Raw genomic sequence first — 24,644 nt, 5'->3', positions numbered from 1 at the left:
GATTGAAAATGACATTGCAAAATGTATTTAAAATCGTAGGAAGGTTGATTGCAGATAATGCTGCGAGGGCATTCTTGTTCCAGGGCGAACTCGGCCAATATAAATTTTTTAACTTGTCTCCCGGTTTTGCAGCGCCAGTTCTAATTTTTGAAAGCGAGGCAATGGAACCAAACAATACGATGCAATTTGTAATCTCGTAAAAATTGCTATTTTTCAATACAGACCATAGCATGGAGTAAATCGAAATGCGACTCTTTTATTATTATGATCTTTAATAATCATTAATATAAAATGCACGATTTAAGAAGTTCTTGTTCCCGGCCTTTTTATTAACTTAATTGATTTTTTAAAGTATTTGGAGATTAAAAACACAAAAGTTGTCTGGTTTCATATCGAGGCACTCCGTTTCGTTCGTGTGCTGGTGACACTCATTGCGCAACTCTGCGCCGTGACACGGCTGGAAGAGTACATTTACACAAGACCAACAGTGTAAGGAGCGGGTAAGTCATTTTACCCCTCATTTTCCCGTGGCGTGGGTCTCGATGCCCGCTTTTAAGGGCACCGAAAAAAAAAACTGGTATTTTAGAGGGCGAACAGTGCCATTTGGTCAGGGGGTGGAAACGCGCTACTTATACAGATTCAGATTCTTTATTGACAAACACCTTCACATAAAGGTACAATCAATTACAATACGATACTAGTGGCTAGAACATAGAACAGACAAATAAATAGATAAATAAATATATATATATACACATATAGATTAGCAATTGTTGAAATCAGTGACTGTACACATGTATACGAATGTCGCATTCCATAATCAATTTACCAGGTTTGATCTACACGCCCAGTCTCTGCTGACAGCGCATAACGGGTCTCACACTGGTACTATGATCTGGTTTGGACATGCGCAGAAAGACTTACTCTCTTCTCCATGCATTTCTGTACGAATATGAGGAGGGGCGTAATCACATCCATTTCTTTTGTATTCATGATGTGTATAAACATATCCGGGGGAGAGAGGGCATTAGTATTACATAGGAAACTTATATTTTCGTAGAAAGCTGCCCGTAGTTCCTTATAGGCCTCGCATTTCAGAATAAAATGTACTTCATCTTCAACCTCTCCGGAATTACAGACTTGACATAATCTTAGATGGGGCGGGGTTGGGGGTTTACTGTACCTCCCCTTCTCAATATGGAGTGAGTGAGCGCTGATTCTTAGTTTGCAGAATGTAGCCCTCCGTGCTTTATCAAAGGTCAGAACATAATTTTCGGTCTTAAAATCCTTCTTAAATTTTGTATATGTTCTAAGTTTGCTACTTTCCTTAATTGCCTCCCCCCATTGCAGGTCATACACTTTCTCGAGAGAGGCCCGGATATTTTTTGTTGAGACATTAATCGGTTTGGCTAATGGTCTATCCCAACACTCGACTTCACCACTAATTTGGAGTATTTGCTTTATGCCAAGGGACCAGGCACCACCTTTACTTTCAAATCTGTCTGTGTCGAGGGCTAAGGTGGCCAGGGATTCTTTACCCATAAAGTTAAGCTTATTGAGGTGAAACCAGTATTTTGTTGCCAGGGCAAGCATATGAATTAACACTGGATAGCTTCCTAATTCGCCTCTGGTTGCTAGATTAGATGCCTTCCTGTGGACCCCCAGTATTGTTTTACAGGCTTTAACGTGGACTTCTTCAGCCGGTGGTCTGTCACACCTTTCCAGGAGGTTATTCATGCTAGACTTAAGGATTAAAGGGGCCCATATTTCACAGCCGTAGCTAAGTATAGGGAGTATAAGCGTGGAAAAAAGTTTACGGGCAATTGACGCTGGGCTAGAAAACAGCTGGTGGCGGATTTTAAAAAATGCTTTTTGTGCTTTGACTTTCAGTACTTCCATCGCTTTATTGAATTTTCCTGAAGGTGTGAATACCAAACCCAAGTAGCAATATTCTGAGCATATTTCTATTTTTTCGGCTCCTAGAAAGAAGGTTAGGTTATTCAGTAAGCGGCCAGGTTTGTTAAAAATCATAATTTTTGTTTTTTGGACATTTACTATCAGCTTCCAGGTTTTACAGTATTCCGCCAAACTATTGAGGGCAGCCTGAAGTCCATCCGGGCTCTCTGATACTAGTGCGAGGTCATCCGCGTACATTAAACAACTAAGAGGTTTATCCCTAAGGTGAACAGGGTTGTATTTTTCATTGTTGCTGAACAGGTCGGGAATGTCCCTAATAAAAATGTTAAACAGTAAGGGACTGATATGATTATGACGAGCCTAACCGTCAGCACCGGATATTAGTTTGTGACCTTGAGGGGCAATAAGGTCGCGCGACAAGGTTATTTTCAGTTGCACCCTGGATTACGCACGCTTGCTCCGCAAGGTGTCGCCTGTGGTAGGGGGGCAGCACAGCCCATATGGATACTGTGGCGAAGGTGACAGGTACTTCCAAACATTTTTTCATAACTGTCATTATTCCTCATTCTATTCACAAATTTGATATTTACGGCAATGGAAAATGTGGCACTGGCAAAAGTGGGTCTTGGTGCGTTGACAGGCCGCACAGGTGTCCCCAATTAACCGCCGCCAGAGAAGAGACCGCAAGCATTAAACAACACGACCTGTAGATATTGGAAATTTGGCAAAAGTTAAGCAACTGAGGCTTTATTAGATTTGGGCAGAAATCGAGAGGAATGTCCAGTGACATGCCAAACCCCTAAGTTCAAGTCTTGGCCCTTGACACCAGTAACGCACCCCTTAGTCAAGAATCTGAACAAATCAATGTTGGGCAGGTATGCACTATTTTCTACAGGCGTTTTGTGATTTTATCAACTTGATTGTCAAGTGCCAGACTTTGTTTTGTTCCTAGGTACTAGTAGCAAACTTTATCAGATAACAATCTGACACTAATCATGCTGCACTAACATCGCTGTAAACCCAGTTATCAATGCTGTCATCTTTACCTGTATCATTACCGGTATTTTGCCAGTGTAGTGGTACGTTTGCTACATTTGAGTAAGGAAATATGCTTTGATGCTTATATTTATTTGTAATACGTTAGCATCAACCTGTTAATAAAAACTTGGAAACTTTAAATGTTATTACACAATAATGTATAATGATGGGAGATTTTATGATTAAATGCTTAGAAGAAATAATAAAAACAGATTATGTGAAATATAAAATGAATTGATGTTATTAGGCTTGGTCTTTGCGGCACGCGCGAACAGTAGTCGATCTACCACACCTGGGTCTTTTGTTTTTGACAACTGTTCACTCGTCAACGAGGTGCTTGTTCTAGACTACAGACTGATATGGGCATTTTTACAATCCTGGACACTTTTCAGATTTTCCCACATATTGCTAATTAACAAATTACATACATACGATCAAAGAATTCTTTTATCACTATCTTAGAGAATGGTGTAAGTGAAGATAAACACTGAAAATAGAAACCAAATATCACCACCGAGTCCAAAGTTATGCTAAAGCAAAGCCCGAAAAATGACCAAAAATTTTTCCCGTTTTAGTCATATGAAATAAAAAGCAATCTGAAATAAATTAAAACAGTGTTTGACATTGCATTTTTTTGGATTATAAAACACTCAGTAGTATGGTGGAAGCAAAAAAGTTTAAATATTAACAGGAGAGAGGTGTATCCTAGTGAAAAAAAGCCTTTTAATGGCATGCTGGTATTTCCGTTAAACGAAATGTCCATTCCGAAACAAAAATAAATGACTTTCAGAAAATATATCATAAAACATACAGTATAATTTACCATCCTAATCATTATTTGGATGTATTGGTATTGTTTGTATCAAATAATGAAATCTGCACAATGATTCTGGAGCTTGACATGGAGTGCAAAATAACCCTACCGTGTTTTTCTGTTAAATTTGTCCATTCCGAAACATTGGGTTTCTCTTACATAAAAAGAACATGTTGACACCTAGCCAGTAACAATATATATTTCTCTAAAGCCCAGGACATGTGATATTTATTTTTATATAAGAAAACCACAGTGCACAGAAACCCATTTAACTGTGGTCTTTTTTGAGATGCTTGTTAAAAATTGTCCATTCCGAAACAAAGTACCTTTACATTGCCAATGTTATAAATAGAGAGAATTCTGTCTTTAATGCTGTATGTTTCACTTGACATGAGCAAATTACTGTTAGAGCATCATGCATACGACATGAAAATAATAGAAAAACATTTCTTCAATGGCATATTTTTTAATTTCTATATATATCCTCAACAAAAAAATTCATTTTTGCAAGTCAGGATCTTTTCTTTGGATCTACTAGAACTTCCATTGCATATTTTCCCAAAGTTCATGTATTTCAAAGTTAAATTAACAATTAATTGAAGAGATTATATCAGTATAAATAGAAATATAGGCAATTTGGATGCTTTGTATCGGAAAGGACATTTTTTAACACATTGTCTAAAACACTTGTTTACTCTTTGGTCTGCTCATCTATTTATTATTCATGAGGAAGAGGATGATGGGAAGCACATCAAATTTATGTAGAATATAATTTTGAATAATATAGCTTACCTTACTTTAAATATTGCTTACTTATGATGTACAAAAAAGTATTCGAAAATAGTTATGAAGCTACACATGTTAAAGTTGCAAGAGTCAGTTCACTGGCACGGTTTACAGAGGCGCTTGCAGGCAGACACAGGGTTATAATTAACTTCCTGTGATTATCTATAATATATACATACATCATGATATATATATATATATATATATATATATATATATATATATATATAATTTAAGCAATTTCGTTAATGTTAAATAAATGTCCATTCCGAAACACAGGACATGCCTAAAAGGACATATTTAAAAATGTAATTACTAAATTTAAACCTGACCTTGTCAAATAATATTTTATACAGCTATGAGCTGTAACAAAAGGAAGTAGAATAGGGTATAATGGAGTGTAGAAGACTCTATTTTATATCATGATCAAATACTAAGGGAGTAACATTTCAAAAAAGAATCAAAAACTATCCAAAATGACTAATTAATGTGATAAAAACAGTTCAGTTTTAATCTAGTTTACTCATATTTTGTCTAATGATTGCTTCACCTGTACCTTGTAAACCAACATACTATGAGATCTTAAGGCAATTTCATAAATGTTAAACAAATGTCCATTCCGAAACAAGGACATGTCTAAAAGGACATATTTTTTAACATGTCTTTACTGTTGGTAAATCTGACATTGTCAAATAATATTTTATACAGCTATGCACTGTAACAAAAGAAACTGGAATAAGGTATAATGGCATAAAGAATACCTGGAATATATCTCAGAATCAATATTTAATAAAATAAAATTCCAGTAATGAATTACTAGTACAAAATAGACAAAACAAGCTCAAAATGTAATAAAAAGACTTCAATTTTAGTTCAGCTTCCACCTATTTTGCCCAGTAATTCATAGACTTCACCTAAAACTTATAAAAACTCAAATACTACAATATATTAAAACAATATCATAAATGTTTAAAAAAATGTCCTTTCCGAAACAGGGATGTTTCGGAGAGGACATTTATTTTAACATGACACTGCAATTAGCACACATGTCCGTGCAAAATAATATTTTACACAATCATGAAGCATAACATAAAGAACTAATGCAAGGTAAAGTGAAGTACAGAAGTCCTCAGAATATCTCAGAATCAAAAACTTCATGGAGTCACATTTAATACTGAAACAGGAAAATTATAAAATGTCATTGATTCGTCAAATTTTGGATATTTTCATCCATTTTTTTTGCAAATACATAAAAGAGCAATACTCTCTGAGTAAAACTAAGTGGTTTTTTGGAGATCAATACCTTAAATTACCATAAAAGTCAAACACTTCAAGGTTTAGCTTATGAAAATTAAAAAAATGATTTTCAAAATTCAAATAATCATATCTTTATACATACACAAGGTTTTATCTCGGGATTGTCATTTCTTATACCCTTCAGGTCTATACTTTCAAGAAAAGTACACATTTCAACACAAAAATGACTTCTATTTTTGACCCTTGGTGGGAAAAAAAGGAGCCCAGGTTTGTAAAAATGCCCATATCTACTAGTACTACCAGTGGCTTCATTAGTAACGTTCCCACAATTTCACACAATACATGGTTTTCTGTCTGTGCGTACATACCCTGAATTCGTTTAGCCTCACTGACGAGAACAATGGACGTTTCTCCCCCTCAAAATTCTAAATTCAAGAAGGGACCATTGGTGTGATTTTTTTTCAGATATCGAAGGGGTGGTCAGAACCCCCCCATGACACCCCCTTAAGTCCTTAGTTGTTGATTATTCCATTTTTTGAACTTATATGTATTTTATTTTTTTATTTTATTTTATTTTATTTTATTTATTTATTTATTTATTTATTTATTTATTTATTTCTACAGGTTAAGAATGTCTTGAAGGCATTGGAACAAAGAGGATTCTTAAATTTGTGAGAAGAAGACAGCAGAAACCATGCCAAAAAGTTCACGTCGGTTACATGGACAATTTCTTGCCACTGTGGTCATCATTGCATGTCTTTCGTTTTTTCAAATACCTGATATATCACAAAGGTATCATGCTGACATATCTGAAAATGTGGATGAACTGAATATGCTGACAGGTACCTTTTTTTAAAGGAAAGCATACTGCATATTAATGGATTTTAGACTTTGAATATAATTACCAGAAAGAACATTGTTGGATTATTTTAAAACATGAACAAAAGCAAAGTAAAATGTTTTTAAAGTAAAATGTTTATTCTGTGGGTTATATGCATTATATTTTCAAAATATGAACATGATGGATGTGATTTAGAAAACTTCTCCTTTTTCAGAGGCATCAGTTGAGAAGGTTAGTTTCTTTGAGAATCCAGAGTCACAGATAGACACTGTGGAAGCGAGCTCTATACAACATTCTTTTGTCAATGTCAATGTCATGGGATCAAGGAGAGACAAAAAAGGTATGACAGTAGTGACAGCATGTGAAATATTATCATGATATTGATCAAGTAGCTTTTGATTATTAATTTTTTTATGCAGAGCCATATTATAGCTTTAATTTTTCAAGATATCAGCAAAGCAAAACTTACAAATTGTTTCTGAACTGTGGGTTAAATTTTCATAAAGTTTATAAAATATTACCTCATGCATCATTCTTATTTCATCTTAACTTTTTGCATAAAGTAAACATTAATTGTTTATATTGTGCTGGGCCCACTCTTACACATCTTAACTTTTTGTGTAAAGTAAACATTAATTGTATATATTGTGCTAGGCCCACTCTTACAAAGGTCTGCTCTTAAAGTAGTTACTTTTAGCCAGATCAATTTTCATAAAACTCATACGATGAATACAACCATTTTTGTCATTTTACATTATTTGTGGTTAACATTATTTTTTTTCTAAATATAATGTTGTTGTACATGTCATGTTTTACTTTTTAATTAGGTTTTCTAACAATCGGAGTTCCATCTATTAAAAGATTAAATGGAGATGGATATCTCTTTCAAACACTGGAGTCTCTTATCAGTGAAATATCAGAGCAGGAAAAAGAAGAAGTTGTTGTGATGGTGTTTTTGGCAGACTTTGACAGGCATCATAATCATCGTGTTATACACATGATAATGGAAAAATATGAGGTGTATCTGAACAGTGGATTCCTTCAAGTTGTCCAAGTATCTGAGGAGCTCTATCCTCAACTTGATAATTTAAAGAGAAATTTTAATGATGACCCTTTACGAGTCAAGTGGAGATCCAAACAAAATATTGACTTCGCCTTCATGTTTATCTATGGTCATAATATATCTAGTTACTATATTCAGATTGAAGATGATGTGGTGTGCGCCCCCAAGTTTATTGCAGCCATTAAAGATTATATTTCAATGGTTAGTACAAAAAAATGGATCATGCTTGAATTTTCCCATTTGGGATTTATTGGAAAATTGTTGCGCTCGCAGGATGTTCTACTTCTTGGGCAATACCTGTTGTTGTTTTATGACGAACAGCCATGTGATTGGCTTATCAACCACTTCATGACATCTATGGGTCAGAAATCAAAATATATAAGAAAACCAACACTTTTTCAGCATGAGGGTCTAGTTTCATCACTGCAGGAAAAACCAGTTCTTGGCTTTAATAAGCTAAAAGACAGATATTTTGGAGGGAAAGATATCCCAACATTCAAAGAACCAAATCCCCCAGCAACTCTTGAATCAAACATGGCTCCAGAAGCTAACAACAGCATAGAAAATGCATATGGGTATGATGATAAATATTTCTGGACAAGGCCATCACCAGGTGGTTATATATTGGTGAGATTCAAGGAACTTATTAGAATTGATGCCATTGCCATTCATACCAGTAATGAAAATCATAAACGTGATTTTTTAAAAGCTGGTGTCGTAGAAATTGGCAAAGTGGATCCAGGTGGTTCTTCTGACTTGAATGGTTCAGCTGTGAAGGAGTGTGGTCGTTTTGAGGTTGTTGGAAAAATTGACAGCTCATTATTTTACTGACAGGAGCTAAATAAAACAAATTCTGACTACTACACTGCATGTATACGCATAAGAGTGAAGAGACCTCAGCGGGACTGGCTACTTGTGCAACACATACAAGTACGAGTGAAAAGGGAAAAAAAGACTGAGCTGTCAATCACAACTGAGACAGTTCCACACTCCTAATCAGGGTTTTTTCAAGACATGTGCTTGTGCAGTAACTGCATCATTTGGGCTACTCAGGCCTGTAGCCAGCAATTTCAAAAGGGAAGTTCTTTTTTTGAAAAATTGGACTTTTTACTTTGAAACCTTGAGGATATAGATAAAATGTTTCTCAGAAGGGCCTTTTCCGGAAAAAAAGGGGATTCTTTTGAAACCCCCATGGCTACTGGACTGCTATTTGAAAGAAACTGAAAACAACATACATGTACCATTTAATATCTCACAAATTACATCCAAGTAAATGATTGTGTTTTCATTTGGAAAGCTACAACTGGCAAAGGCATCAATTGGTTCACTCAGCTATACATTAATTGTTTTTTTCAAAGGGATTTAGAGAATGCCAGTCTTAAAACACAAAAGCAGGGAAGAAGAATTTATATGTCAAAGATGCAATATAGTGTGCATCAGATGAAAAAGATGTGGTGCATATTTATAATCTCTGCAATAAGTTGGCTCTTGGACCTCTCATACATATTGACCAAATTAAGACAATTCCATACATATAGCATCTTGATATATATTTCAAAGCATTGCATATAGTGATTGAAAATGTACTGTAACTTAAAGCCAGCAGTGCACTCTTTAAATTGCTTCAAAACCATATATGCAACCTGCAGGAATCTCAGTGTAACTTGGCTGTGCATGCACAGACACAAACGTGCAAGTTCATTTGCTTGCCCACTTTGTACAGGCATTTGTATGCATGAAGGTGGGTGTGGTAATGGGCAGTTTACTTTCTAATCAATATATTTGTCCCATACATTTCAGAATGTAGAGAAGCAAGGCATGGGGGCGTCCACCTTCCTCACCCCTCTCATCTTGATACTGTAAAGAAATGTGCTTTTTAGGTGCTAATATGCCTGTTTCTTAGTGCCTGTGCCATAATCGTATTGCCATTAATAGCATAATAATGACAATATTATTTTTAGTGAGGGTGCTGAATGTCTATAAAATTATTTTTTGTGCAATTTCATTAAAAATAGATTTAAAGGTGATTGGTTAATTGATACAATTTTGAGAGAAAATTATTCAAACATTCCATTCATTATCATGCATTTGCCTTTCTGATATCAATGTTTTTGTTGTGTTATCTGAATGTTTACTGTATATTTTTTATCAATTTATAGTTTTTATAATGCCATATTTGGATTTTTTACCCATAAAACCTGCATTTTATATCTGTTTAGAGTGTTAACTGTTATATTGTTTGGATAGATATTTGTAACATAATTATTGTTAACATAAGCTCGCAGTACCCTCCACAAAAGAGAGATAATTCTATGTTAATTCTGGTTAATTCTATGTACATTTCTGTATTCTGAACCAATAATAATTTTGCTCCAAAATGACATCGTCACCCAACTGGCCTCTGGTAGAGAGTAAGCTTGCATTCTATATAGTATTATATGTAGTGATGTATTGATGATATTGGTGTTGAACAGAATGTCTTAGATAAGCAGAATAATTGTTGAATAAATTGTTGAATTAAAATCAAGTTCTACTTGTTTTCATAGACAGTGTTGTCTTAAAATTGATTTTGCTTTAAGAAAATAGCAGTGTTTTTTATATATCTGAATTATTAAAAAATAGAAAAGCACTCGGAGAATGCAACCTCTGCCAAGAAATAAGGCTGTGTTCACATGCAAAGTCTATTTTCTAAAAATCTAAAAATCTATTTGCGGTATCTTGTGATCACGGTCTGTGCCCTGAATTCCCCGTGGCGTAATTACTGGCAGCGCCGAGAATTAATTACAGCTTTGGGAGTAACTGGCTCGCGCTGCCTGTAAATATGCCGTGGGGTATTCAGGGCACAGACCGTGATCACAAGATACCGCAAATAGATTTTTAGAAAATAGATTTTGCATGTGAACGCAGCCTAATTATCTAATAACTAAACATTACTTACTGACTTAAGTAATTAATCATAGCCAAAATCTAATAATTTCTTCTTTGGTTCATTTGCGACCTTTTAAGAAAATTTCATAAAAAGCCTTACATAATTATTTGATTAATGGAAAATTCCCACATTCTTATCATTATTTCTGCCTTTGTCCGTTTCTGGACTATCCCAAAATTTTCATGAAATCGGCCCATTTGCTACCTATCCTGAAAATTTAATTAATCAATGGATCATCAAAATCTAATTGGGCGTTTGTGACCTATCCTGAAAGTTTTGTCAAGATGTGTCCATTACTTTTGCGTGATGGTGTACACAGACAAAAACCCACTAAAGTAGTATATAAACGACGGGAGCCTTAACAAAAAGGATAGGGCCCTGATAAGGCCCTCTAAATGTATAGAGTTTTTTCCCAAAATAAAGATAATTTGTTTTTTTTTTTTTTTTTTCTTTTTTTTTTTTTACTTCACTAAAAATGAGATGTTTATATTGGTTAGTACACAAGTTGTTGAAAGGTAGGGGTTTGTTTTAGTTTTGCATTGGATGAACAAAAAGAAGCGTATGCGTTATTATTGATCCAAAAAGAGGGATGGTGTCGTACAGTTATACCCCCTTTACACTGGACGGCGTCCTTTCTGCGTCCTCTCTGCGACCATGAAATTTGGCATCGCTGTGGTCTTAATAAGGAGGCACGAGCATTAATTTTGTATCAGAATGAATGCTCAATGATCGGCCAGTTGTCGGCAGGTAAAATATTATAATTTTTAAACTCTCAAATGGGGCCGTACTGCTGGACGCAGAAAGGACGCCGTCCAGTGTAAAGGGGGCTTTACTCGCGTTACACTAAAGTGTTAACAAACAAAGCTCCGCTTATGGTCAGCTGAGACTAGTGTAATATTCACAAAGACAGGTATGCAGGCCAAATACTTAGAGTATTGTGATAGTGTGTGGTTCGCAAACACTAAGTACAGTAGATTGAATTCACCTTTTACTGTTTTTCAATATAGTTGAATGTAAAGCGACCAGTATTAAATGAATGACACTGTTTTAACATAAGCCGGGTAGTATCATAGTAAAGCTCTATTCCTTTTTAAACCAACTGCTGTAGTCACCTATTTGTACTTAGACGCTGCATCAAATACTTTTGATTTCTCTAAACCCCTCCAACCCTTTATTCCTAAATGATCGCCTTGGTTTACACAAGCAAACCAGTAATTCAGGCGGCCAGTGTAAACAATATCTGCTAAGATTTGGGCCTTTTGTAGCCACAACTATAACTTCACAACATTTTTTCAATCCAAAGCTAAACATTGAAGTACTCTTCTCTTCCTTATTAAAATAATATGAGTATATTTCTCTTTCAAGTCAAAATTTCTCAGCATTTTTCCGACGCAATTTTACTCATTGCTGTATTTTTTTCTGACCATCATCACTTGTTCTTTAAAGTTAAACAGTGCAGCATTTTTTCTGTCCATCTTTGAACATAAGTGTTTCCCTTGTTAAATTTAAAGTTAAAAGTTAATCTTTAAAATTATTCTGCTTTAAAAGTATAATACCCATGCTATCCTGCCTTCTTCAGGGACAAAGATTTAACCTATGATTTTTATTTATAAGATCTATGCACCGATTTATGATTTACATTGTCTAATCTGAAGAATAGTGTCATATGTAGAAGTAATTTTTCTCCTTAATACAAGAAACAACAGTTATTGCGTCTGTTTAAAGTAAAACAGTGCATTATTTTTTATTTTTTTCTGTTCGGCTTTGAATACCAGAAAATCTCCCGATCAAAATGAAATGCCAGTGTGGAATTTTTTGTTAAATAAGTCAAACAGTGTGGTATTTTTTTCCTGTTTGACTGTGGAAATTAGTGTTTCCTTGTAAAAATGAAACACCAATATAATATGCAGAAGTATTTTTACCTTAAGTATAAGAAACAGCAGATTTTTTTTCTGATTCAAGTTCAACTATTTTCTGTTCATCTTAGAAAATCAGAAATTTCACCGGTGAAAACGCGTATTAAGATATTTTTCTGCACATGGTCGCGTTTAAACATTATAGTTTTCATTATGTTATGAAACCATAAATTCAAGAAAACGCAGATCATATGGATAAATGTACGTTTATTTGTATTCTTCATTGCAATACACACGGTGGCAATTGACAAACCCTGTGTTACATTGATAATCACATCTAATGCGTTAACTATTGTTTAGTATTTAAATGGACTTTATACAATACAATTCTTACCAAGGTAGGTATTTACACAGGTAGAGTAATGTGATAAGCTTTCCCGTCGAGCTTGTAAGTTGTTATGATCTTCAAACACGCTTCTGCTGCACCACATTATAGTGGATTAACAGCTAGGCAAAAATAAGTTTGTCAAAGTAGTGACATGGATGAATAATGTACAATAAAATATTTGAAGGTTTTCTTCGACTACAGTGCAACAGAACTATGTTGTTCCTTAAAAATCTTTAAAGCGAACAGCCAAAAAATAAGTGTTCCTTGTCAAGTAAAAAATGTACACTTAAACGTCTAAAGGTGCAGTGGACACACCGTCTTCTAAAACCTTACGTTTACAATAATAATAACTGAATGCATCTTTTTGCTGTACATATGAATACATGCTATTTTTTAACAACCTTATTCCTCTATTCTCACCACTTCCACTCTTTCTATTCAGCAGTACATCTAAATACTTAGTTTCATCTATGTCATTGTTGTTTCTATTAACACCTTTACAGCTAAATTTCGGCTTTGTTTCTCCCCCAAAACAATAATATGTCTTACTACAAAGGCCAACGATACCGTCGCCAATCCACTCGGCTTTAAATAACCCCGGCGTTCTTTTATCATAGGCCTCATTTTCTGCTGTATCAGTGCGAGGAAACCAAAGGTGTTTTTCAGCTTCGTACTGCTTACGCATATCAGGTTTTATCACGGCTTCCAAGCTATCTGCCGAAAAAGCAATGTAGGCGGAATCTGTGTCCATTTCACAATATTGGAAATCGGTCGGTTTCACGAATTTTAGCATGAAATCGTAATAAAATTCCAACATGCGCAGCTTGGCATACTGATACACCATGACCCCAATTTGAATGGGTAAATCGTATTTGATAACTTTTTTGTTTAGTTCGATTTCATACGTGTCGTCGGTGATTTGATCTAAGCGCCGAAAGCGGGGGTTGTTCACTTTACGAGAGGCCTAAGCTTCACCACAGTATTCCACTTCACGGTGTTTTTCTTTATTGGTTACTGTTTTACCGTACCCCGAATTACCAATGAGCTTCATGGTATCGGCAACGATGGCTTTTGTTTTATCTTTATCCCCCTCTCTGCGAGCATCGCTCACCGCGTTACCAAAATGCTGAAAGCAGGCTTTAGGCGTGTACTCGACTACCTGGTAGATGTAAGAGACATGAAGACCGTGCTTCACATACCATTTCAAGAGGGGTGTGGCCAGTAATATTTTTTCACCAAAAAAACTGCCTATAAGCGATTTTCTAGGAGCACTCATAATGCCGTTTTCTTCGGCAAAATTTTTCATGTAAGCACCTATGTCAGCTCTGGTAATGGTGGCGTTTTTAAAAATGGGTGGCATTTCTGCAAACATGGGTCTGAGTTCAGAGGGGACTTCTATGTCGCATTCAACAAAACCAAACAACTTGTCATTGCAAACGGCATGCAAAGTTTCTTCAAATTTCAGTTGATATTTGTTTTCGGTGGGGTGCTTGTACTGATTTACAAACAGTTGTACTTCTGCATTTTCTTTTTGTAATCTTTTCCATTCACACTCCCACATTTCAACCAAATTGTACCCTTGTTCTCGAATGTACTGACTATTTTGTTCTGTTTGGATACGCAATGATTCCATGGATACTTTTTTTCGTGTCGTTTATTTCTCTAAATGTGCCGTCCTTGTTTTGGTTAAGATGACAACGGTGGCCATGAAAATAACACCCTTGGTACTGATACACGGTGTTTGTCTCAGAGCAAAAACCATCAACAGGTAGTCGGGGTTGGTAGCCTATGCGTTTTTCAATGTTGTTAAACTGATGCCGGATTTTCTGCCCAGTGGTGTGAGCGATCCAGTCCAACCACATTGTTGCTTCCCTCCCATGGGGATGGGAATATTCGCGCTTATACCCTGATTCTACATGCCTGCGTATAAATGTACCCGTTGGCATGGGTTGCATCAAGCACCACAAGTAAAGCGCATTAGCATCGAAGCCAATGATTTTCTTGCAGAGCTTGGGATCATCTACAGTGGCTTTTCTAATCAAAGTTTTGTTTCTTTCGTGGTAACGATGGAATATAATACTTGGCCCCCCTACGATGGCATTTTTCAGGAGGTAGTGGAGATCGCTATTTTTGTCATCAAAAAGAGTAAAATAGGCGTCTCCAACGTTTTGAAAGAGGTATTTCAGTGTTAACCCTGGTACACTAATACCATCTTTAAACATATCAATTCCCCGCTCAAGGTAAAAGTCAAACATTTTAGCCACTGCTTCCAGCATCGGTTCAACATCTTTGTTATTATACCAGGTGAGAAAGTCGCGCATTGTTTCCATGTTGTTTTCCTCCCACACGCGTTGGCACAATGCGTAATCCACCTCACTTATGGTGTTTTGCTTTAATTGTGAGGCAAATGCTTCACGTGGAGGAAGACAAGGGTAATCGAGTTTATCCAAGGAGTCCATCCATTCATAAGGAAAGAACCCCTTAGATTCTTTGCACTCGAATGCCTTGAGAAACTGACTATAACTACACCCAGGTGCTAAATAATTTCTGACATCTAAGATTTTCAAACTATCTGACTTGAGCACCATAAAATTGTTGTTCCGCTTGACAACAAAGCGCAACTTTTCTCTGTTTATTAACGACGGAAAAAACAATGTTTTCATGGCATTCAAATCGTAATGGCCACTATTGAACCCTAAAACTGGCAATTCCTTGGATGTCGGTCAGTAAAATATCCATTCTTAGGTGTAAGTTTAATTCGTATGTTCCATGTAGTTTTTTTTTTTTAATCTATTATATCTAGTATTGTATTTCTGTGACCATTTTATATTTGCTTGTACGCTATCGATAATCTGTAGCCTACCTTGTATGTTAAGGTTCATTATGATCAATAAACATTCCACTCAATGCGCAACTCTGCGCCGTGACACGGCTGGAAGAGTAGCCTACATTTACACAAGACCAACAGTGTAAGGAGCGGGTAAGTCATTTTACCCTCTAATTTTCCCTTGGCGTGGGTCTCGATGCCCGCTTTTAAGGGCCCCGAAAAAAACTGGTATATTAGAGGGCGAACAGTGCCATTTGGTACTGCACGGTTTAGAACTATGATTCAGCTAGTCAAAATTCTAAATTCAAGAAGGGACCATTGGTGTGATTTTTTTTTCAGATATCGAAGGGGTGGTCAGAACCCCCCATGACACCCCCCTTAAGTCCGGCTGGACTTTTTAAGGTGGTTGAATTACTGCAGAGTCAATATATGTCACTAAAGCTTTAGCCTCTGTGTTGGTACATTCTCTTTTTATAGACTATTTTGTTCCGGTCAGCACTAGATCATATACGGCAGCGGGACGGAAGTGAGTTATCCAACATGGCGGCCCCCGCCGCAATCCCGCAATCGGCAATCCTCGGCTCATTCCGCAAGCTCCATACCAATCAATCGACGGTGAGCCGAGTGGCTCCATACTAACCATACTTATTGTCGAGTGCGGAGACATCCGAGTAGTTCCGAGTGGCGCCGCCGAGACATTTATAGGATGTAGTTTTACAGCAAAATATCTAGGAAAATATACATGTATGCTATATATCCCTAGGGATTCTTTATTGATACACCTTCACAAATAAGGTACAGTCAAATACAGTACATCTAACTATAGCAGAGTACAAACAAGTAAATGAATAAATATACATGATTTTGATGCGATATAGATGAATACGTGTTTAAAAATGGGCCGAAGTACAATCATAGAGGTAAAACAGGGGTCCGCCATATAGATAAACGTCCCAATAAAATATTCGTCCCGATAGATACGTCTCTATACATACACGTCTCAATAGATTTACGTCTCGTTAAATTTACGTTCCTATAGATCCACCAACAGTTTCCTATAAACCCACGTATCTTTAGATCCAGGTACCGCAAGATCCTTCTACCTGTATCTGACATCGTAATTAATCGGCTAAAATGCCGGTATCAACTTGAGATACAGGAATGAGGCTTTCGAGAGATAGTCTGGATGCGAGTACTGACTGACCCACTCAGTGAGATGACTTAATTACAACCTGATATTTATTTATTTATTTATATATTTATTAGGTGTTCAAACAATGTAGGCCTACGTTCGCGTCTACACGTCTTTACTATCGTTTACTATCATTTACTCCATTCCGCAATGTAGGCCTACTTCATCAATGTAAACTACTTGGACATAAAAACGACACAAATTCGTTATTATGTCCAAGATGTAAGTAACTTCTATATAGGCCTATATATATACAGCCGATTTTTGCCTGCAAACTTTGGGTATGTTTGTCAACCATACAGTAATGGTTTCTATCAAGTATACAAGACAGTTATCAGGCAGAATCATTCATGAAATGCCCAAATAAATCATACACAGTATAAAATAAGAAGGGTTTACTTGTAAAACTCTTAACATTATTTCATCAACTTTTGCCGAGTTCTTAATTGACGGGGGTGGTGTGTGTGTGTGTGTGTTTTCTTGGATTAATCACTATGAAAAAATATATAATCTTAGGTTCCTGTCAGAAGCCTTCGTAATCAAAACTAAATGAATGTAACATGAAAATAACAAAACATCTAGTGAAATCATAAATTTCTGTCAGATAATGCATTAGTAGGCCTAATGTAAATTACCCGAGTATTGCGTAAAAACTATCTATAGTAGAATAATAAATTGCTGAAAGGATTAATATGTGTACTCTCGTTTTAAACAGTGCATTTTATGCACTGAGTAGTAGGCCTATACCAATCATTTTGAGCAATAGTGTACCTGTAACACCCTGAGCTTCAGAGCTAACTTGACACTAACCTTTTCACTGTAGCCTATCTCCATCGTGTCAAGTAACTTCTCACCTTCCATTATGAAAAAGAAGCCATGCCATTGGACAATACGACCTCTGCGGTTACGTCACTTCCTGATCTGGATAGTGGAGAGAACCGACTCAAGCATCAGAGGTGGAATTTGGATTTACGGTTTGATTGTGCGTATGCCATGCACGGAATTTACAAACGAGCAACGGGATGATGTAGCCTGCAGTATTTGCGGTAAGCGTGCCAAGTTTTAGGCCGCTCCGATGCCAGGCAGTATTTTATTTCGATTATTATGTTTAAAATTGTGGAATCTTGTTTCACAAGCTTACTCTATTTTATTGTCTCTATGGGGGTATATGGGGACTTTACGACATTCGGTTTGAAGGCTTTAACCACTTGTTATAGTTTATTTTTGCATTGTATTGGATTAATGTGGCAGTCTAAGCTTGTCCTAGGTGGTTTTCAAGTTTATGCACCCGGTTTTAATATCATTTAGCGATTTTACGACGATCGTTTACTATCCAATCAAGGTAACAGCCGAGCGTGCCCACATATGAGTCTTTGCATTCACTTTCCTAATATAACATCTTATACCATACACAACTTTGGGCAACTTTCCCTAAAGGATGCTGTCTTTTACTTTGAATAATTAATTTCTTAATGTGTTAAATGGTTTCATAAGATGCTACAGAACCAAAGTGATTAGCACGAAAATTCAAAATACTTTGAGTATCATACTTTGAGAATAAAAAATTGAGAGCTGCTGCACTGCGGCTGGTTCAGCAACCGGTTTTCATTTCCAACTTTTTGAGGCCTTTGCTTGCATGCGTTAGCACAGACAGTACATATCAGAATCGTCAATAGGAGTGCTACAAAGTGATAAAAAATTTTCTTTAGTCTGTCAGACATAATCTTTATGTAGGGTAGGATTCCCTTTGTATTTTTAGTTATATCTGCTCCCCCAAGGGAGTTTCCAGTTCCCCTTACCATTAAAGACAAAATACTCCATGTGACAAAGTGATGATAATATTGCAAAATGCATTGAAAATTGTAGTAAGGTTAATTGCAGGTAATGCATATAAAAGAACCCTTTTGCAAGGGCAAAACAAGTTTATATTTTTAAATTTCTATTTCCACATTTTGACTGACAGTTCTAATTTCTTATGAGTGAGGCAATGAAGTCAACAACGGAAGATCAATTCTAAGCTGAATTTTTTTTTAACAAAGTTTTTTTGTGTAGCAAACATCAAAACAATTTAAAAGTTATTTCTAAAATCTTCAAAAACAATAATATAAAACACTTACATTAAAACTACTTTTCTTGAGCTGCATATTACATTTAATTGATTTTTTTATAGAAATTATCATCTTAAACATGCTAAAATCATCTGTGTGCCTTCATTCTCATAAGGGAGCTCAACTTTTTGTTCTTGTGCTACACTACGTTAATTGCACACTCTAAAACTGAAAAGTTTAAGCCTTGTCCTAATGATGTCATGTTAACCATAGTGTTTACAGCTGAGGTCACGTAAGTTAATTAGTACACGCTGGTGGTACTCATGGTTTTAGTCCCGACCCGTCTCGTACAGCTCTGCCGGCTCCTGCGGCTCCGCAGGATGGCATGGGATACAAGTCACCGTTACTGCTTCTCCTCCTAGACCGCAAGGACCTGTGTCCCCATCTCTTGGATTTAGGTCACATATAATCTCAACTTGAACCCCCTGGTTTTTTTGTCTCAGTTGGTGCATTGGCCTGGGCGTGGCGCTCGTTCAAACGCACCCTTGTCAAAATTTTTGAAAATTCAATGCCAAATATCTCCCAAACTGAAGGAACTATGAGAAAAAATTCTACAGAAGCTTGACCGAAAGTCATATGTGGAGATTCCAAATATGCCCTTGGATTTGACTTTTGACCTTTATTTCAAGGTCAAACAGGCCAAAATTTTCAAAAAATGGAAATTTTCTGCAAAAAAATATTTGTTTTTGCCAATTTTCAGAAACTACACAGACCTAAACTCTCATATCATAATGAGAGGTTACAATTAGGGACTCCTTTCATCTTTGGGAGTTTGGGGTCAATTGGTGCATTTTCATGGAAGAAGCAGCCATTAGATGCTGAAACTGAAAACTCTCTTATTCTGGAACCATAAATGCCAGAGACGTCTTGTTTGTTGCATTTTGTAGAGCTTGTCAATGCCAATACTGGCAGTGGTGTCAGTTTTTTTTTGTTTTTAATATGGTTTAGGAGATGCGCTATATCAAAAAGTACAACGTTGCAAGACTTTGTGGTAAAAATTAGATGTGAAATACTCAAAAATTAGCAGAGATACGTCCATATTTACTATTGAACTTGAATAGGAATTCATATACTGGCAATCTTATTGTGACCTTGAAAGTGACCTTTGACCTACTTTTCACCATAAACTGAACTTTGCAAATTTGCTGTCTCTTATATCTCGAAAAATGGCAGGGATACGCCCATATTTACTATTGAACTGGAATAGGAAGCCATATACTGGCTATCTAACTATGACCTTGAAATTGACCTTTGACCTACTTTTCACCATGAACTGAACTTTGCAAATTTTCTATCCTTTATATCTCGAAAACTGGCAAAGATACGCGCATAGTTACTGTTGAACTTGAATAACAAGTCTTATACTGGCAATCTAACGGTGACTTTGAAATTGACCTTTGACCTACTTTTCACCATGAACTGAACTTTGCAAATCTTCTAGCCCTTATATCTCGAAAACTGGCAGAGATATGACTATAGTTACTATTCAACTTGAATAAGAACTCACATTTTGGCAATCTTACTGTGACCTTGAATTTGACCTTTGACTTACTTTTTCACCATGAACTGCAAATTGCATATTTTCTGCCCCTCATATCTTCAAATCTGGCAGAGATATGCCCAGTGTTTCTCCTGGGTTTTCTTTTTATTCAACATATATGCAACGCTGATAACACATTTCAAGGAAAACCCATATGTCTACTGTCTTGAAAATCACAGGAGTGATCAATATTACAAAAATACAGCTTAATTCGAAAATAAGCTTGATCAGACTATTTTTACAGTTATGCTGTTTTTTCACTTCTTTTTGCATATTTTGAGAGCTCTTGTTTATTGCATTTTATAGAGCTTGTCAAGCTCAACACTGGTGGTGGTGGTGGTGACCCTTTTTTTGGTTTTCCATACGAATGCGCTTACTCCAGCTGGTGGTACTATAACAGGAGGCGGTATCGCCTCTCTGATCCTCTAGTTGATTACTGTAGGACACGGATTCTCCCAGGATTGGGGGGTACCGTCCATCCAAAATTATCACCTGTAATTTCCTACAAATTTCCAAGGAGTTCAAGCCATCATTTTTCAGAAAAGAAAAAAAAATCATAAGCTGTCCAGCCATCTTTGAAAATATTGGTTTGCTGGGAAAAGCCTTGCTGTAGGATAATGTGTTGAGTTGATCATTTAGGCCACTTGGTTTGAAAACAGAAAAAAAATGACTTCTGCTTTTCAAAATTCACCTTAGTTGTTGGTTATTCCATTTTTTGAACTTATATCTTTTTGTTTTATTTATTTATTTATTTATTTTTTGCTACAGGTTAAGAATGTCTTGAAAGCATTGGAACAAAGAGGATTCTTAAAATTGTGAGAAGAAGACAGCAGAAACCATGCCAAAAAGTTCACGTCGGTTACATGGACAATTTCTTGCCACTGTGGTCATCATTGCATGTCTTTCGTTTTTTCAAATACCTGATATATCACAACGGTATCATGCTGACATATCTGAAAATGTGGATGAACTGAATATGCTGACAGGTACCGTTTTTTAAAGGAAAGCATACTGCATATTAACGGATTTTAGACTTTGAATATAATTAACCAAAAAAAAAAAAAAAACATTGTTGGATTATTTTAACATGAACAAAAGCAAAGTAAAATGTTTTTAAAGTAAAATGTTTATTCTGTGGGTTATATGCATTATATTTTCAAAATATGAACATGATGGATGTGATTTAGAAAACTTCTCCTTTTTCAGAGGCATCAGTTGAGAAGGTTAGTTTCTTTGAGAATCCAGAGTCACAGATAGACACTGTGGAAGCGAGCTCTATACAACATCCTTTTGTCAATGTCATGGGAGCAAGGAGAGACAAAAAAGGTATGACAATAGTGACAGTATGTGAAATATTATCACGATATTGATCAAGTAACTTTTCATTACTAATTTTTTTATGCAGAGCCATATTATAGCTTTAATTTTTCAAGATATCAGCAAAGCAAAACTTTCAAATTGTTTCTGAACTGTGGGTTAAATTTTCATAAAGTTTATAAAATATTACCTCATGCATCATTCTTATTTCATCTAAACTTTCTGCACAAAGTAAACATTAATTGTATATATTGTGCTAGGCCCACTCTTACAAAGGTCTGCTCTTAAAGTGGTTACTTTTAGCCAGATCAGTTTTCATGAAACTTATATGATGAATACAACCATTTTTGTCATTTTACTTAATTTGTGGTTAACATCATTTTTTTTCTAAATATAATGTTGCTGTGAATGTCATGTTTTACTTTTTAATTAGGTTTTCTAACAATCGGAGTTCCATCTATTAAAAGATTAAATGGAGATGGATATCTCTTTCAAACACTGGAGTCTCTTATCAGGGAAATATCAGAGCAGGAAAAGGAAGAAGTCGTTGTGATGGTGTTTTTGGCAGACTTTGACAGGCATCATAATCATCGTGTTATACACATGATAATGGAAAAATATGAGGTGTATCTGAACAGTGGATTCCTTCAAGTTGTCCAAGTATCTGAGGAGCTCTATCCTCAACTTGATAATTTAAAGAGAAATTTTAATGATGACCCTTTACGAGTCAAGTGGAGATCCAAACAAAATATTGACTTCGCCTTCATGTTTATCTATGGTCATAATATATCTAGTTACTATATTCAGATTGAAGATGATGTGGTGTGTGCCCCCAAGTTTATTGCAGCCATTAAAGATTATATTTCAGTGGTTAGTACAAAAAAATGGATCATGCTTGAATTTTCCCATTTGGGATTTATTGGGAAATTGTTGCGCTTGCAGGATGTTCTACTTCTTGGGCAATATCTGTTGTTGTTTTATGACGAACAGCCATGTGATTGGCTTATCAACCACTTCATGACATCTATGGGTCAGAAATCAAAATATATAAGAAAACCAACACTTTTTCAGCATGAGGGTCTAGTTTCATCACTTCAGGAAAAACCAGTTCTTGGCTTTAATAAGCTAAAAGACAGATATTTTGGAGGGAAAGATATCCCAACATTCAAAGAACCAAATCCCCCAGCAACTCTTGAATCAAACATGGCTCCAAGAGCTAACAACATCATAGAAAATGCATATGGGTATGATGATAAATATTTCTGGACAAGGCCATCACCAGGTGGTTATATATTGGTGAGATTCAAGGAACTTATTAGAATTGATGCCATTGCCATTCATACCAGTAATGAAAATCATAAACGTGATTTTTTAAAAGCTGGTGTCGTAGAAATTGGCAAAGTGGATCCAGGTGGTTCTTCTGACTTGAATGGTTCAGCTGTGAAGGAGTGTGGTAGTTTTGAGGTTGTTGGAAAAATTGACAGCTCATTTTTTTACTGGCAGGAGCTCAATATAACAAATTCTGACTACTACACTGCATGTATACGCATAAGAGTGAAGAGACCTCAACGGGACTTGCTACTTGTGCAACACATACAAGTACGAGTGAAAAGGGAAAAAAAGACTGAGCTGTCAATCACAACTGAGACAGTTCCACACTCCTAATCAGGGTTTTTTCAAGACGTGCTTGTGCAGTAACTGCATCATTTGGGCTACTCAGGCCTGTAGCCAGCAATTTCAAAAGGGAAGTTCTTTTTTTGAAAATTTGGACTTTTTACCTTGAAACCTTGAGGATATAGATAAAATGTTTCTCAGAAGGGCCTTTTCCGGAAAAAAGGGGGGTTCTTTTGAAACCCCCATGGCTACTGGACTGCTATTTGAAAGAAACTGAAAACAACATACATGTACCATTTAATATCTCACAAATTACATCCAAGTAAATGATTGTGTTTTCATTTGGAAAGCTTCAACTGGCAAAGGCATCAATTGGTTCACTCAGCTGTACATTAATTGTTTGTTTTCAAAGGGATTTAGAGAATGCCAGTCTTAAAACACAAAAGCAGGGAAGAAGAATTTATATGTCAAAGATGCAATATGGTGTGCATCAGATAAAAAAGATGTGGTGCATATTTATAATCTCTTCAATAAGTTGGCTCTTGGACCTCTCTTACATATTGACAAAATTAAGACAATTGCTTGCATATAGCATCTTAATATATATTTCAAAATATTGCAAATAGTGATTGAAATTGTACTGTAACTTAAAGCCAGCAGTGCACTCTTTAAATTGCTTCAAAACCATATCTGCAACCTGCAGGAATCTCAGTGTGTAACTTGGCTGTGCATGCACAGACACAAACGTGCAAGTTCATTTGCTTGCCCACTTTGTACAGTGTATAGTGATGTATTGATGATATTGGTGTTGAACAGAATGTCTTAGATAAGCAGAATAATTGTTGAATAAATTGTTGAATTAAAATCAAGTTCTACTTGTTTTCATAGACAGTGTTGTCTTAAAATTGATTTTGCTTTAAGAAAATAGCAGTGTTTTTTATATATCTGAATTATTGAAAAATAGAAAAGCACTCGGAGAATGCAACCTCTGCCAAGAAATAAGGCTGCGTTCACAAGCAAAGTCTATTTTCTAAAAATCTAAAAATCTATTTGCGGTATCTTGTGATCACGGTCTGTGCCCTGAATTCCCCGTGGCGTAATTACTGGCAGCGCCGAGAATTAATTACAGCTTTGGGAGTAACTGGCTCGCGCTGCCT

The 24,644-nt window shown here is 36.0% G+C and overlaps 2 protein-coding genes across 7 annotated transcripts; both read left to right on the top strand.

The window, feature by feature from the left end:
• The first annotated feature begins 278 nt into the window (after window positions 1-278).
• LOC106172639 (alpha-1,3-mannosyl-glycoprotein 4-beta-N-acetylglucosaminyltransferase C) lies at window positions 279-10,243 on the top strand. Of its 3 annotated transcripts, none has more exons than XM_013553436.2 (4): window positions 361-500; window positions 6,437-6,654; window positions 6,868-6,993; window positions 7,481-10,243. In XM_013553436.2, exons 2-4 carry the CDS (start codon window positions 6,507-6,509, stop codon window positions 8,545-8,547), a joined length of 1,341 nt encoding a protein of 446 aa, XP_013408890.2. In that variant the 5' UTR covers window positions 361-500; window positions 6,437-6,506; the 3' UTR covers window positions 8,548-10,243. The 3 variants fall into 3 exon arrangements, with proteins under 3 accessions (XP_086858313.1, XP_013408890.2, XP_086858312.1); XM_087002186.1 differs by lacking the exon at window positions 361-500 and adding an exon at window positions 2,449-2,792; XM_087002187.1 differs by lacking the exon at window positions 6,437-6,654 and having other exon boundaries at window positions 279-500.
• A 5,451-nt stretch (window positions 10,244-15,694) lies between these two features.
• LOC147764413 (alpha-1,3-mannosyl-glycoprotein 4-beta-N-acetylglucosaminyltransferase C-like) lies at window positions 15,695-24,356 on the top strand. Of its 4 annotated transcripts, XM_087002181.1 has the most exons (5): window positions 16,357-16,511; window positions 17,732-17,954; window positions 21,325-21,542; window positions 21,763-21,882; window positions 22,307-24,356. In XM_087002181.1, the coding sequence occupies exons 3-5, from the start codon at window positions 21,395-21,397 to the stop codon at window positions 23,536-23,538; spliced, it is 1,500 nt and encodes a 499-aa protein (XP_086858307.1). In that variant the 5' UTR covers window positions 16,357-16,511; window positions 17,732-17,954; window positions 21,325-21,394; the 3' UTR covers window positions 23,539-24,356. The 4 variants fall into 4 exon arrangements, with proteins under 4 accessions (XP_086858308.1, XP_086858311.1, XP_086858310.1 ...); XM_087002182.1 differs by lacking the exons at window positions 16,357-16,511; window positions 17,732-17,954 and adding an exon at window positions 15,695-15,869; XM_087002185.1 differs by lacking the exon at window positions 17,732-17,954 and having other exon boundaries at window positions 16,290-16,460.
• The last annotated feature ends 288 nt before the right edge of the window (window positions 24,357-24,644 follow it).

Source organism: Lingula anatina, chromosome 1 (assembly GCF_051362555.1).
Source record: "Lingula anatina isolate TDL-2025a chromosome 1, LinAna3.0, whole genome shotgun sequence".
Classification (NCBI taxonomy): domain Eukaryota; kingdom Metazoa; phylum Brachiopoda; class Lingulata; order Lingulida; family Lingulidae; genus Lingula; species Lingula anatina.
The sequence above is the reverse complement of the archived record's forward strand: the minus strand, read 5'-3'. Positions and strand labels throughout refer to the sequence as shown.